General features: G+C 43.9%; 1 protein-coding gene across 1 annotated transcript in view; it reads right to left on the bottom strand.

The window, feature by feature from the left end:
• Positions 1-1033: 1033 nt before the first annotated feature.
• LOC308326107 (receptor-type tyrosine-protein phosphatase N2-like) overlaps positions 1034-15891 on the bottom strand; it is a gene marked incomplete at both ends in the record, with an annotated part of 164170 nt that continues 149312 nt past the window's right edge. The window contains 6 exons of the mRNA XM_080778916.1: positions 1034-1105; positions 6081-6154; positions 7671-7735; positions 9182-9235; positions 15056-15222; positions 15581-15700. Coding sequence (XP_080635042.1) covers positions 1034-1105; positions 6081-6154; positions 7671-7735; positions 9182-9235; positions 15056-15222; positions 15581-15700 — 552 coding nt within the window. The remainder of the gene's footprint in view (positions 1106-6080; positions 6155-7670; positions 7736-9181; positions 9236-15055; positions 15223-15580; positions 15701-15891) is intronic.

The following is a 15891-nucleotide window of genomic DNA, read 5'->3' as shown; positions in this document are numbered from 1 at the left end:
GAAACGATAAACATGCACCTTTGGTACGGTACTGACTGAGTCCACTATATTACTTTTCAGAATAAAGATCATAATTAGAGTGAGAGTCGGAGAGAGAGAAAAAGAGAGAGAGAGAATATTGGCCTTCCATAATCAGCCTTGAAAAATCTATATGGACCACCTTCACCAAAAACATTGTAAATACGCTATTCATGCACTAGAATCGAGGATGTGAGTCAATGCTACATATTGTACACACGCGCACGAGCACACACAGACAGTCTTAGTTCCATTTGTCTTGGAGGCTAGCGGTGGAATGATTAATCAATTAATTATTCATCAGGTTTTTTTCACGATACAATTTTAGCAATTTAACTATTTGTTGTGTCATACAAAACTAATAAATTACCGTATGTGATGTAAAAAGTAACTGTGATTTCTGCCCGACAACAAACGATATGGACTGGCAAGACTGCGGCTCACCCAACTGGAATGGTGCTCTAGTCTGCAGACAAGCAGACACTTGTTATTGTGCTGTTTTATTAAGGCAGGCCCAAGCCAATAAACAACCACTCCATCTCTCCGTCTATTAATCCCAGTGGCTTCAGTGCTTGTACTGACAACTATACTAATCATAATAACAACAGACGTGTGGGTTGGATCGGTGATTGATGTTAATGTTGTAACATGATGATATCATAATGAAACAAATAAATTTAATACACAGCACTTATCAATATGTTCATGTGACACGGATACTGAATTTACCCACACACGCACGTGTGCGCACGCACGTGTGCGCACGCACGTGTGCGCACGCACGCGCACACCGAAAACAAATCGGTACCCAGTACTGGTCGAGAAACCAAGTACCAAATATTTAATCCATCCATTTTAAATGCTTGGAGATGACATAAAGGAGACTCTGGGGGGCGTCTAGTCTATAATTCCTACGGATATTAAGGTATGGGCGGAACCACGTTCACAATAAGAGGAGAGGAGAGGAAAGGAGAAGAGAGGGGAGGGGAGGAGAGGAGAGGAGGCCATCTGCGTCTCACTGAGGAAGCGCTTTGAGGATGACGTTCACCTCCTCTGCTACCGCCGTCAACGCAAACTCAAATTGATCCTAGAGAGAGAGAGAGAGAGAGAGAGAGACAGGAAAAATGAAGAAGAGAGGAATAGGAATAAATACAGAATAAATACGTACAACTTCACAGGTGGTACTTAGCTTGCGCTGGCCGTAATTGGGGAGATTACTACTCAAGCACTTCCGTTTTCCCCCGCTCGCAGACCTCCATTGTAAGAAAAGGCTATTATCAGCATTAGCTCACACTACGTAGCTATCTTTCTCGAGAAATGTTTATATTTTAATCGCAATACAATGAACAATCCGGAATCAGATCCAAACCTCGGATGTCTGATCAGCACAACGGACAGTGACGTAGTTTTCGAGAAAAGAGCCAGAGAAGATCGTAATTAGTTTATGCATTCGCTAGCACATTCCGTGCATGCGGGCTGGCGTTGTCTATAGCAACCGGCTCAGGGCTAACGGTGCTGTTTCAAATCCATATGTAAAGTGATATAAAAGTAAATCGCAGGCAATAGATGGCTGTAACAGCAGACAACGTGTTTTAAAGATTTTAAAAATTGTTTTTTTGAAGGGACAGACAGTAGACTGACAGGAAACGGGAGAGAGATGGGGGAAGACATGCAGTTAAGGCCGTGTCGGGCTCGGGAGTCGAACCCGCGGCACACTGCGACTGGATTACCAGTCGGGTGCCCAGACGGTTACGCCACCGCCCGGGCCTTATAAACATTCTTTAGTTGGTTTTATATTTTAAAACACTTCCCCATGTAATTTCAAGGTTGCATAGCTGCAAGGATCACTGTTGAGAAACAGTGATCTTAGAATTAGAATCACCTTTATTGTTCCATTACAGGTTTACAGGTCTAAATAAGTGGGTTAAATTATTGTTTGTTGTTTTCTGCTGTCTATTCCAGAGGTTCACAACCGTTTCAGGCCGTGATCACCCCAAATAATCATATTTGAACTGGGGACCCCCCATCCTGACAAGCACTTGGAATTGTAGGAGTTGAGGCGCATTACATTTAGCTTGTCTCGGTTCCACAGATAAATATTGTACGCCTCACGTTCCCAATTTTAGCCTCTTTCTTATTATTATTTGAAAAGTTGGCCAACGTTTAACCAGTGTTTTATAGTATAGTTATTAGGAAGGTATCATCAGGCCCCCCCAAAAGATCATGACCCACCCAGACCCCCAGGGGGACAACTACTGATCCATGCAATACCTGAGCGGGGGTGGGAAATAAATAGATTTACAGTACTGTAGGCCTATTTACTGTAAATACAATTTTGACATATTTGTACAGTACTTTACTTGAGCATTTCCAATTTCTAATACTCCACTACATCTCAGATCTAAATATATACTTTTACTCAACTATGTACATTCATTTGAAATCCTTAATTACTAGTTACAACTTCAGCCCTAAATACATTTTGGCAATTACTGTAGCAGATCTACAAACTCACAATGAATCACATCGCAACACTGTCAGCATGTAGATAAAATTTTAAACTTGAAATGAGACATTCTAAAGAATACTTTCTACTTTTGGTACTTTAACCGATTTTGGGCGGGAACCCCTTTTGGTGTTAGCATTATGTTATAATATAGCTATTGAAAAATAGCAGATCTACAAGCTCATAGCGTGCCATCGAGTGGCGCGCTACGAGCTTGTAGGTCTGACATAGAAACATAGCTTTTTCAGAAAACTGTCAGGATGTAGAAGTCATTTTTAGAATCTGATCTCAGGTCAGAATTAAAAAGTACATTTTAATGCCAACTCCTTATTACGTTTGCACTTTTACTCAAGTACATTTTTATTTCCGGACTTTTACTTGTAAGTAACGGAGTATTTCGGCATCGCAGTACATTGATACTTTTACTTAAGTAAAAAAATTGAGTACTTTTTCCACCACAGTGAGCGAGCCTGCAGTGTTCCCAGAATCAATGTGAGCTCGAGCGCTGGGCGATAGCGGGCTGGTTCAGGAGGATCCGTGCTGGGCGATAGCGGGCTGGTTCAGGAGGATCCGTGCTGGGCGATATCGGGCTGGTTCAGGAGGATCCGTGCTGGGCGATAGCGGGCTGGTTCAGGAGGATCCGTGCTGGGCGATAGCGGGCTGCTTCAGGAGGATCCGTGGTGGGCGATAGCGGGCTGGTTCAGGAGGATCCGTGGTGGGCGATAGCGGTCTGCTTCAGGAGGATCCCTGGTTCTGGGTGATAGCGGGCTGGTTCAGGAGGATCGGTGGTGGGCGATAGCGGGCTGCTTCAGGAGGATCCGTGGTGGGCGATAGCGGGCTGGTTCAGGAGGATCCGTGGTGGGCGATAGCGGGCTGCTTCAGGAGGATCCCTGGTTCTGGGTGATAGCGGGCTGCTTCAGGAGGATCCGTGGTGGGCGATAGCGGGCTGGTTCAGGAGGATCCGTGGTGGGCGATAGCGGGCTGCTTCAGGAGGATCCCTGGTTCTGGGTGATAGCGGGCTGCTTCAGGAGGATCCGTGGTGGGCGATAGCGGGCTGCTTCAGGAGGATCCGTGGTGGGCGATAGCGGGCTGGTTCAGGAGGATCCGTGGTGGGCGATAGCGGGCTGCTTCAGGAGGATCCGTGGTGGGCGATAGCGGGCTGCTTCAGGAGGATCCGTGGTGGGCGATAGCGGGCTGCTTCAGGAGGATCCGTGGTGGGCGATAGCGGGCTGCTTCAGGAGGATCCCTGGTTCTGGGTGATAGCGGGCTGGTTCAGGAGGATCCATGGTGGGCGATAGCGGGCTGCTTCAGGAGGATCCCTGGTTCTGGGTGATAGCGGGCTGGTTCAGGAGGATCCGTGGTGGGCGATAGCGGGCTGCTTCAGGAGGATCCGTGGTGGGCGATAGCGGGCTGCTTCAGGAGGATCCGTGGTGGGCGATAGCGGGCTGGTTCAGGAGGATCCGTGGTGGGCGATAGCGGGCTGGTTCAGGAGGATCCCTGGTTCTGGGTGATAGCGGGCTGGTTCAGGAGGATCCGTGCTGGGCGATAGCGGACTGGTTCAGGAGGATCCGTGGTGGGCGATAGCGGGCTGGTTCAGGAGGATCCGTGGTGGGTGATAGCGGGCTGGTTCAGGAGGATCCGTGGTGGGCGATAGCGGGCTGGTTCAGGAGGATCCGTGGTGGGCGATAGCGGGCTGCTTCAGGAGGATCCGTGGTTTTCATAATAATAAAGGCAGCGCTTGGATCGATACGGTGACTGTTGTCTCTCTAATTACCCTCACAGATCACTCCACCGCGGCTTTATGAGCGCTGCGTCGCCGCCGCATATAGCACCACTTTATTACAGCCTCAATCATACACGTTTTTAATATCTCACGTCTCCCATTGATGTACGGTCGTAATAAATGCTTTACAATCTATGATCTCTGTACTGTGCTGTACTTGAGGACGTTCATTTAACCCGTTCAAACCGGGAACGCATCCGTGTCATTTTAGATTTTAACTTTGGTTGTTCAAAAAGAGCAGATTATGCAAGCTCGTAGCTTGTACATCTGACATGTTGTGCAAATGTATGCAAATCTTTGAATAATTGATATATTTTTAAAGCGAACATTTGTAGGTCAAATCTTAGCTTCTGGGGGTCCGTGGAACACAATGTTTTGAGATGGGGGTCCTCTGTCAAATATATTGTACTGTATTGCAACTTTCGGAGTCCTTGACATGAAGAAGTTTGAGCACCACTCATATATTGTAGTAACATACGATTGTCAGAAGATTGTTAGGATTTAGAAGACATTTGGTCTTAATGGGTTAAACCGCTCGATTTATTGCACCGCGGTTGGGTTTGCTATCCTATAAACACTGTTTAATACATGCCGTTGTCCTGCAGAAACTTTGTATCTATTTCAGCCCTTATGTGTTTGTTTTTGCAAATGAATAATGCCCTACTTACAAGAGTGTTGTACAAGAGTTTTGAGCTTGTCGATCGGCTGTTTCCGCTACTTTTGAAATATTTTTTTTGGTGAAAGTGAAAGTGGTTATGTCTGTGTGTTTTTTCTGTGGTGGGGGGCTCAGAGTGCGTCCACTATGGAAAGTAGGCTTTCAACTCCACAAAACCATCTTTGTATTGGTGAGTAGCGGAAATAAAACATTAAGGAGAAGTCCTTAATGCTATGAACCAGAGCTAGGGTTAACCCAGAACATTCCATTAGCTGAAGCTTTCCACAACCTGTGAAGTTCTGTGATATTTTTGTCTTTTCTTTTCTTTTTTCTCCTTTATGACCAGAACCAGCCCTGAAGGGGAAGGTACAGTACGTCATAACACAATTTTATGACTCTCTATTTCATGGGTTGTGAGCTTGTAGATTATTATATTTGTATATTTTCAGCCGTAATCTGAGTTCTAGGTTCCCAGACCTCAGGGTTATAGCACTGAGCAGGGCCCACGTTCCGAGAACCTTAAAGATGGAGTGCCATAGCTTTGTACTTTTTCTGTTTTGTGACTCACAGTCTTTATCTGAAAGCCAGCCGTAGTGCATGGAAACAAAGCCTGAACCCTTGAAATGCGCTTCATGGCACAACACGTTCACTTAGTTTAAGATATTCTGGGGGCTTTCTGCCTTTATCCTGATAGTCCAGTGGAGCCGGACAGGAATCAAGGAGAGACAGTCGACTAAAAAGTATGATGAAAAATGTTCGTTGACTACCTTTTTTCACTGATGAAAACAAAATAAAAACAAAATAAAAACTAAGCTACTAAGCTAGGTAATAATATCACTAACACTAAGACAAAATGTATTGACAATTTCATCAACAAATAAAAAACTAGACTACGATGTTAAGGAGGGACTAGTGAAGAACAGATCCAGCAGAACTAAAAGATAAGACATTTTACATTCTCTGAAAATAGCCAATCTACAAGCTTTGCAACGTTTTGCCTTGCAATGCTTTGTGAGCTTGTAGATTGTCTATTTTCAGCACGCAACAAAGTGTGAAATCAGCCATTACAACGTCACCAAGGCCTGCCATATATATGGCCATAACAGGGTGAAAGGTACCTTGGTTTGCACCATGGCTGGTCTCTGGTCTCTCAGGTGCTCCAGGGTTGCAGCTATGTCGATCTCCTTGGCACCTGAAAAACACACACATTTTAACCACTTAGACCTCATTGCCCGGAGTCCCTCAGGGCTCTATAGGATAGCTATTATAGGAAAGGTTTTGGCTAGCCTCACAACAAGTCGCGCTGCGGCGCCTTGTGAGCTTGGCGAATGGCGAAAGTCTTACCCACGATAAGGATGCTTGGATTTAATAAGTGGTTACTTATTTAATTGATTTGACTCCACATTTATGAAATACATTTCAAGGGGCCCAAACATTTGTTTCAGTTGCCTCTGATGCCATTATGTGTGCACTCAAAATAACATGCGTGTCAGTGCATGGGTCCAAACTATACAGAATACAGCATACATGTATGTACACATTCACCGTCAACATATACTGTCATACACTTACATAATGCCATATTACTATAATGCTGGGAAGGTTATGGTGCAGAAAGCACCTTCTCCTCCAAACAGGGAAGGTTATGGGTGCAGAAAGCACCTTCTCCTCCAAACAGGGAAGGTTATGGGTGCAGAAAGCACCTTCTCCTACAAACAGGGAAGGTTATGGGTGCAGAAAGCACCTTCTCCTCCAAACAGGGAAGGTTATGGGTGCAGAAAGCACCTTCTCCTCCAAACAGGGAAGGTTATGGGTGCAGAAAACACCTTCTCCTCCAAACAGGGAAGGTTATGGGTGCAGAAAGCACCTTCTCCTCCAAACAGGGAAGGTTATGGGTGCAGAAAGCACCTTCTCCTCCAAACAGGGAAGGTTATGGGTGCAGAAAGCACCTTCTCCTCCAAACAGGGAAGGTTATGGGTGCAGAAAGCACCTTCTCCTCCAAACAGGGAAGGTTATGGGTGCAGAAAGCACCTTCTCCTACAAACAGGGAAGGTTATGGGTGCAGAAAACACCTTCTCCTCCAAACAGGGAAGGTTATGGGTGCAGAAAGCACCTTCTCCCCCAAATAGAATCGACCGCCTAATGGATTGAATTGAACAGTATATGGCAAGCTGCTTTTAATTATATTTGGACAACACCGTAATCCTCAAGCCTCTGACCACCAGCCTGTGGACATGGCCTAAGCTGCCAAATATAAAATCTCTCTCTCTCCTATGATATCAGTGTAAGAGCATATGCTGTACACTATAGTACGGGTCCAATGCCTGATATTTGGGTCCGATTACCAATGTTTTGACTGATATCTTGTCAAAATATTTTTTTTTATGTTAAAGTTTCTATTTTAGAACATTTTACTTATGAGCAAACAAGTAAATATACCCCCACATCCCCAAATTCCCAATTTATAAGGCTAACACTGAAACATAACACATCGTAAGCTTGTAGATCTGCAATTTTAAAGCATTTTAGAACGTTTGATTGTTCACCTATAATGTCCGGATGTGCCTTGCATGGTTTCCTCTAGCATGCCATCGGTGTGTGAATGTGTGTGTGAATGTAATGCACAATCATCAAACAACCATTTAATAAAAGAAGAAGAAAAATAAGTCAAATAATGACTGATATATCAGCCCAAACAAGACACTGACCTTTTGCCATCTTGTTGAGGACCATGTCAATCAGAATGTACGTTCCACTGCGTCCCGCCCCATCACTGAAAACGCACACACACACACACACTGTTGAGCTTGTAGGTCTGCCTGTCTGTCTGACTCCAAGGTCTCTAATTAAAAGTCTCTCTCACTGTGTTGGACAGTTTGTCAAGCTGAAATTAGTTTCATCTGATTGTTCTCCTATTAATTCATTGTTGCTCGTCTTCCCCCATTCCCTTAACCCTTTAACACCCGGATTAATTTATACTTGCAAAAAGAGATTTCAACCTTACTACTACTTTTTACTACTAGGACTTATCAGAGGAAATTATGTAAAAAATAAATAAAATAAAAGTTGTATGCAAATTTTATACACACTTATAATTATTATTAAAATAATAATAATAAATTCATCATTTACATTTGGGGGATATCTTTCATAATAATAAAACATGTTCTAGACAATCTAATGATCACAAAAAATATATATTACAGGCATTTTAATTACTTTTATCAGGGTTAAAGGTCAAAGGTCATAGGTTATTTAAGAATTATCCAGAGATTTTGAAGTGAATTTCTGCCTCTGTGGGGGGTATTTATATGCAAATATCATGACCAATGGCATTGCAAGACTAAACACTGAACATCAATTAAAGTGGGGTTAAAGGTGATGTAAGTGATATCTTTTTGGTTAAAACTAAAAGGTTTTTGGCTACAAAGTTAAAGCTTAAGTGTAACTGTTAAGTGGTTAAGGCACTCGAACATCTCGAAATATTACGGCCCAACATACAGCCGTGTGAAGTGGTTCAGATATGAGATGAGATAAGATATACTTTATTGTCCCACAAGGGGAAATTTGTCTTGGGCAAAAGTGCAGTAATACATCAACGTTTTTAAAACACAGACAAACAAATAAACAATACACAATAGCAGCATTGTACATGGTATAGTATCACAGGTATAGGTTATTAGACAATGTCATTCTTTATCCGCAAGTAATAAACATTTTCCGTGAATTACGCATTTAGGAGCTTCCACTGTGCATAAACGTTACCTTGCGGCCACGCAACCCACTATTCATTTTGTCGACTCCTATATTTGCGGGTGGAGGTGTGTCTGTAGGCGTGTTGATGCGCTGTCCCTATATTTGCTATCTTATGCACACAGGTTTAGGACAATGGAAAGTGCCTCTTCAAACCACCCGTAATGCAAATCCGTTTGATAAAAGAATGGCTCCTGATTTGGAGCTGCCTCAACGCAGAACATTCACTGCAGCTCAGAGGTCTCGTTCTGTCTTCATTCTCCACAAATATACAATTAGTGTAATATTACTACTTATATGCCGTTGTTGTTCAGTCACTGCACTTTGGCTTTGCAAGGCATCTTCTTGAGTTTTTTATTTTATTCAAAGAAAATGTTTTGAAATGGTTTTGAACATGCCCCAAATAGTGTGTAGAACAAACAGAATGGAAATGTAAAAATATTACATTTCCATGATGAATACTTGCCTGCAGTGGACTATGATAGGACAAGAGCGCCCCCTGTAGCACTTGTTAACTTTTCTGCAAACAGAAGAAAAAGCACAGGCACACACAGACACAGGCACACACACAGGCACACACACACACACACACACACACACACACACACACACACACACACACACACACACACACACACACACATTTAAAGACAAATTGTGTGACTGTTGCCTACTGTCGTGATTTCATCATCAAATGGATGTTTTTATACTGTACAACGCATCCAGCATGCAGGGATACACTGTTCCACTGCACCGCACACAAACAGGTGGAATACATTAAATGAAATGCCATTTGAGCAGTGTGGGGTCTGGGGACCCCCCGGAGGTACTTGAGGAGGGGGTTCCAGGGGGTCCCCAGCAAAATGAGTTAACATCACTATCTGCTTAACTACCGTACATAATTCTTGATTAAATCTTAATGTGGAACAATCCTGAAAACACAAAACTGTCTCAAAATATTTTGTGATGGCTGGGGGATCGTTGACATGAAAATGTTTGAGAACAACCCATCTACGGTTGAGTAGTAACTGTACAAATGGAACCAACTGGACCCGTACGGTTTATGTAACTCTGAGAGTGTATTAATGGAACCAAATGGACCCACACGGTCTCTGTATAACTCAGAGTGTACAAATGAAACCAAATGGACCCACACGGTCTCTGTATAACTCAGAGTGTACAATGGAACCAAATGGACCCACACGGTCTCTGTATAACTCAGAGTGTACAAATGAAACCAAATGGACCCACACGGTCTCTGTATAACTCAGAGTGTACAAATGAAACCAAATGGACCCACACGGTCTCTGTATAACTCAGAGTGTATAAATGGAACCAAATGGACCCACACGGTCTCTGTATAACTCAGAGTGTACAAATGAAACCAAATGGACCCACACGGTCTCTGTATAACTCAGAGTGTATAAATGGAACCAAATGGACCCACACGGTCTCTGTATAACTCAGAGTGTACAAATGGAACCAAATGGACCCACACGGTCTCTGTATAACTCAGAGTGTATAAATGGAACCAAATGGACCCACACGGTCTCTGTATAACTCAGAGTGTACAAATGAAACCAAATGGACCCACACGGTCTCTGTATAACTCAGAGTGTACAAATGAAACCAAATGGACCCACACGGTCTCTATATAACTCAGAGTGTACAAATGGAACCAAATGGACCCACACGGTCTCTGTATAACTCAGAGTGTACAAATGGAACCAAATGGACCCACACGGTCTCTGTATAACTCAGAGTGTACAAATGGAACCAAATGGACCCACACGGTCTCTGTATAACTCAGAGTGTACAAATGGAACCAAATGGACCCACACGGTCTCTGTATAACTCAGAGTGTACAAATGGAACCAAATGGACCCACACGGTCTCTGTATAACTCAGAGTGTACAAATGGAACCAAATGGACCCACACAGTCTCTGTATAACTCAGAGTGTATAAATGGAACCAAATGGACCCACACGGTCTCTGTATAACTCAGAGTGTATAAATGAAACCAAATGGACCCACACGGTCTCTGTATAACTCAGAGTGTACAAATGAAACCAAATGGACCCACACGGTCTCTGTATAACTCAGAGTGTATAAATGGAACCAAATGGACCCACACGGTCTCTGTATAACTCAGAGTGTATAAATGAAACCAAATGGACCCACACGGTCTCTGTATAACTCAGAGTGTACAAATGAAACCAAATGGACCCATACGGTCTCTGTATAACTCAGAGTGTACAAATGAAACCAAATGGACCCATACAGTTTCTGTATAACTCACAGTGTAAAATGGAACCAAATGGACCCGTATGATTTCTGTAACTCTGATGCTACGGTTGAACCGGGTACGGTTATTCTTTTGTCCCGCCTAATTTTGAACCACGGAAAATTAATTGATTGCCCTGAACTGGGAACCGGTTCCGGACGGTTCTGTGAAAGCACCAAGCACCAAAAGGTTCCAATAATCAATAGAACGAACCAGTTCTATAGAACGCAGAGTTGTTTTGGTGGAAAAGGGGGAGTTAAATGAACAGTGTATAGGTGGGGTCCCAACAAGTATATGAAAATGGTATCAAATGGCCTAACGCTTATCAAACTGCATGGGGGTTCTGGAAATTAAAACGTTGTTCGTTCAACTGCACCCGAGAAAAACAGACAAAAGGCATAAATTAAATAAAAACCCTGATGCTATTTGAAGGGGGGTGGGGGGGGGGGTGGAAGGAAAAAGTCAGATCCCTGGAGCAGATAGCCAGTGTGATGTTACCATGGTAACAGCCAGCCTAGGATCACCCGTGGGATGTGTGTGTGTGTGTGTGTGTGTGTGTGTGTGTGTGTGTGTGTGTGTGTGTGAAGGGTTGGGGGGGATTCAAAGGAGGCACTCCCAAGGATTCAAGCTTGAGAGAGGACGAAAGGGAGAGATTGCAAGACAGGGAAAGAGAGGGTACAATGGGTTGGGTGGGGGTGGCAGGGGGGGGGGGGGGTGTAAGTCAAGCGAATCATGAGCAAGCAAAAAGGGGCGAGGTCATCACGGGTTGCTGATCACAGCGTGGAGAGACAGAGAGATGGAGGAAGGGGAGATCAGGAGAGGAGAGGAGGACCATGGGGTCTCTTGGTTGCAGAGTGACAGTCTCCAATGATCACTTTTGTGACTATGCAACTGGACTCATATTACTAGCTGCAACATCACAAAAATGACACTGGCCACTGCGAGTTAGCTGGAAACACCACACCACAGAGGAGAGAGAGAGAGAGAGAGAGAGAGAGAGAGAGAGAGAGAGAGAGAGAGAGAGAGAGAGAGAGTTGGGGGTGGTGGTGGTGGGAGGGGGGGGTGTTAGAGCGGCAGGCTGGTGAGTGGAAGGTTTAACTCTATCCCAGCAGCCCACTTAGATGTGGTTGTACTGGTCAGCTCCCAGTGGTCAACAGTAGAAGACTGTGGTTGTACTGGTCAGCTCCCAGTATCACAGAATGTGGTTGTACTGGTCAGCTCCCAGTATCACAGAATGTGGTTATACTGGTCAGCTCCCAGTATAACAGAATGTGGTTGTACTGGTCAGCTCCCAGTATAACAGTAGAAGACTGTGGTTGTACTGGTCAGCTCCCAGTATAACAGAATGTGGTTGTACTGGTCAGCTCCCAGTATAACAGTAGAAGACTGTGGTTGTACTGGTCAGCTCCCAGTATAACAGTAGAAGACTGTGGTTGTACTGGTCAGCTCCCAGTATAACAGTAGAAGACTGTGGTTGTACTGGTCAGCTCCCAGTATAACAGAATGTGGTTGTACTGGTCAGCTCCCAGTATAACAGTAGAAGACTGTGGTTGTACTGGTCAGCTCCCAGTATAACAGTAGAAGACTGTGGTTGTACTGGTCAGCTCCCAGTATAACAGAATGTGGTTGTACTGGTCAGCTCCCAGTATAACAGTAGAAGACTGTGGTTGTACTGGTCAGCTCCCAGTATAACAGTAGAAGACTGTGGTTGTACTGGTCAGCTCCCAGTATAACAGTAGAAGACTGTGGTTGTACTGGTCAGCTCCCAGTATAACAGTAGAAGACTGTGGTTGCACTGGTCAGCTCAAGTTTCTTAGGAAACACAAACCATGTAACTCTATCTAACAACTACATTCTAACCATCAAATATAATATTTTATAAACCTATACAGTACTAACTATGTGTAACTAATAGTTAGAACATAACTGTAAATAGGTTACACTGTTACAGCATTGGTTCCCAACTCTTTCTGGAACCAGGCCCGCCTATTAAATCATAGATGGCATGGGCCTATATATGGCAAATAAGCCATGCATTGCAAAACAATAAATCAACGCCCTCGGTGGTCCGTGTGGTCTGACTTCATGGGAACGTGGTATATTTTCTTATCTATTTAGGGGTCCCAAAATAAAACAGGGTTGTGTGTGTTTTGGGGGCGATGGTTCCGGTTACCGCTGGGAATGGCAGAACTTATATAACCACAGGTAACATTCTATGTGATAACTAGTGTGAAAGTGGTGCGCCTCAGTCAGCAGTGAGTGATGTTATAAATAAGCAGGCCATCAGGAGTGTCTTGGCGGGACTGAGATTGAAGAGAGAATACAGGTGTGAACTGTGCAGTGGTTTCTGCTGAAAGGCAATCGAAGCACGTTATCGGGCGGAAACCTTGTATGTAAAAATAAATAAATAATAATAAAACAATCCTTTTTCATTGTTATTTCATAAACCTTTTTTAAATGGTGAAAAGCGTCCTAACAAGCTCAGAACAAGATATTCTATGTTCGCTACTTTTGTGTGACACTCTTGGTATGGTGACTGAGTAGGGCGTTATTTTACAAAACAGAAAGAAAAAAACATCAAAAAGTTGAAATGTGGAGTTACAAGGTTTCTTCCCAGACGGCAATCAGAAAGAAAATACATCTTAAGCGTCAGGCTCCGGCATTCTGCTCTGACCTCTCCTGCTCCGTCAGTGAAAAGGTCATCTTTCCTAAATGATTGTGGCTTGAGATGACATCTTTGTTGTAATAATAGCTCTGGTCCACCAAAACACCTTCATGGATCTGTACACAATATATGTCTGTCTGTCTGTCTGTCTGTCTGTCTGTCTGTCTGTCTGTCTGTCTGTCTGTCTGTCTGTCTGTCTGTTTGTAGAAGCAAATTGCACAGTTTGGCCTCAACAGCCAACATGGTTACAGTATAGAGGAGCTGCATGAGGTGAGACAGCGAGTACAGAAGGATGGCGTTGGCGTTATTGAGCGGACAATGCTCGACGGGTATTTGCGGAGATGCTTTTCCTGGCGATTCGGGTCAGAAGTTTCAAAACATATGGATCTTTAGGAGGGAGTGGAGCGAGAGTTTTGGAGGCCACTGGTCTATATCACACGCACGCTCGCTCTCACTCAGCGCTTAAGATGCCGTACGCCTCAGCGGACAGAGATAACGCTGCCTGGGGCATCCAGGAGGAAAAGTCTTACCGCCTCGTACCGTACAGGAAGAAAACCTTCTTTATAAATGTGTCTGGTTCCCAAACACTGGGTCGGGGGCCATTTGTAAGGGTCCCTTCATTTATTATTCCTTTATTTTTATGGGTCCACTTTATAGTTTGTTTCCTTCATTTTGTTTTTAATTATAATTATTTCAAAACATTACTAAAAAGAAAGGAAAAAAAATAAATTCTCAAAAAAGCAAAGATTTGCCCTTAAAAAAAAATAATAATACAAACAAATTAACTGAACTTTTTAAATCTCACCCCTGACAAACACCCCATTACTACAAAACTAATAAAACCTAAAACTAAAACTAAGCCTTTTCACAAAGTACAAGAAACCCACGGCCACATATAAACAGAACTAAACTGAAATTGAACAAAATTTAATGAAAAAGAAATGAAACATTCAAAGCTATTATAACCTTGGCCGCAACAAAGACTGAAATCACGTCTGACTAACACCTCAGAGCTTTTTCTAAAGACTAATAATTAACATATGAAAGGAATTAAATGAGAAAATACAAAACCAGGCTGTTGCAAAGAGATGCCACAACTCTGTGGAATTGAATCATGGTTATTTGATAACTGTTCTGAAGGCCTCCAACTGAAAAGAAAAATATAATTATGCTCAGGTTTTTCCTAAATATGTATTTGTCTCTTGCTGTGTTCAAACGTATTCCATTTAGTTTCGAGGTCATTCTGTTTGTTTCATATGCTGTGCGTGATATTTTGTGGTAGGAAACACAAGTCGTGAACCGGAAGTTATGTTAAATCTATCGGCATGTTTCTTTATGTCACATACAAGGCCTTTAAGTTGCTTTAAAGGTGTCCTAAGTCCTCTCCTACCTGCGGAAGTCGAGCAGCGTGCGGCTGGCCTCCGGCACGGCGCTGTTGAGCCAGGTGAGGAAGTGAAACTGGGTGACGGTTCGAGTCTCGTTGGTCTGCATGTTCTTCAGGTAGAAGCTACGAACCAGGAAGTCATCGCACCAGATGTGTTCCGACACCAGGTTCACCTGCAGAGGACAAACACAGTGGGGTTGGCCCAGGCGGAGGCGTAACCGTCTGGGCACCCGACTGGTAATCCAGTCGCAGTGTGCCGCAGGTTCGACTCCCGAGCCCGACACGGCCTTGCCCTTTACTGCATGTCATCCCCCCATCTCTCTCCCGTTTCCTGTCAGCCTACTGTCTGTCCCTTCAAAAAACCAATAAAAGGCGTAAGCCGCAAAAATCTTTAAAAAAACAAAGTGTATTCCTGATGAAGACCTGAGAGGCTCCAATCGTCCACTATGGCGTGAGCAACCTTAATAAAAACGTTTTCAAAGCTTTGAAGCATTACTCAGTGTGCAGACCTTACTGGTGTGTTTTCCTTACCTCGTAGATGTGGTAGAGGTTGGAGCCCTCGTCGGGCCAGTAGTGGTAGCACTGCTTCAGCCCGCTCTCTGTCAGAGGGGTCAGCATCACGATGACCACGCAGCCGTTCTCCCACACCATCTGCACACACACACACACACACACACACACACACACACACACACACACACACACGCGCGCGTTTGTTAGGGGTGGGACGATTCACGGTTCACGTTCGATCCCGATATCTGATTTGATTTATATTGTGATTCTTAGTTATAATGTGATTTGATTTGATATTGTGATCTACACACACGCACGCACGCACGAAC

This window comes from Protomyctophum bolini (assembly GCF_963924005.1).
Source record: "Protomyctophum bolini genome assembly, chromosome: 12".
Taxonomy (NCBI): Eukaryota; Metazoa; Chordata; class Actinopteri; order Myctophiformes; family Myctophidae; genus Protomyctophum; species Protomyctophum bolini.
The sequence above is the reverse complement of the archived record's forward strand: the minus strand, read 5'-3'. Positions and strand labels throughout refer to the sequence as shown.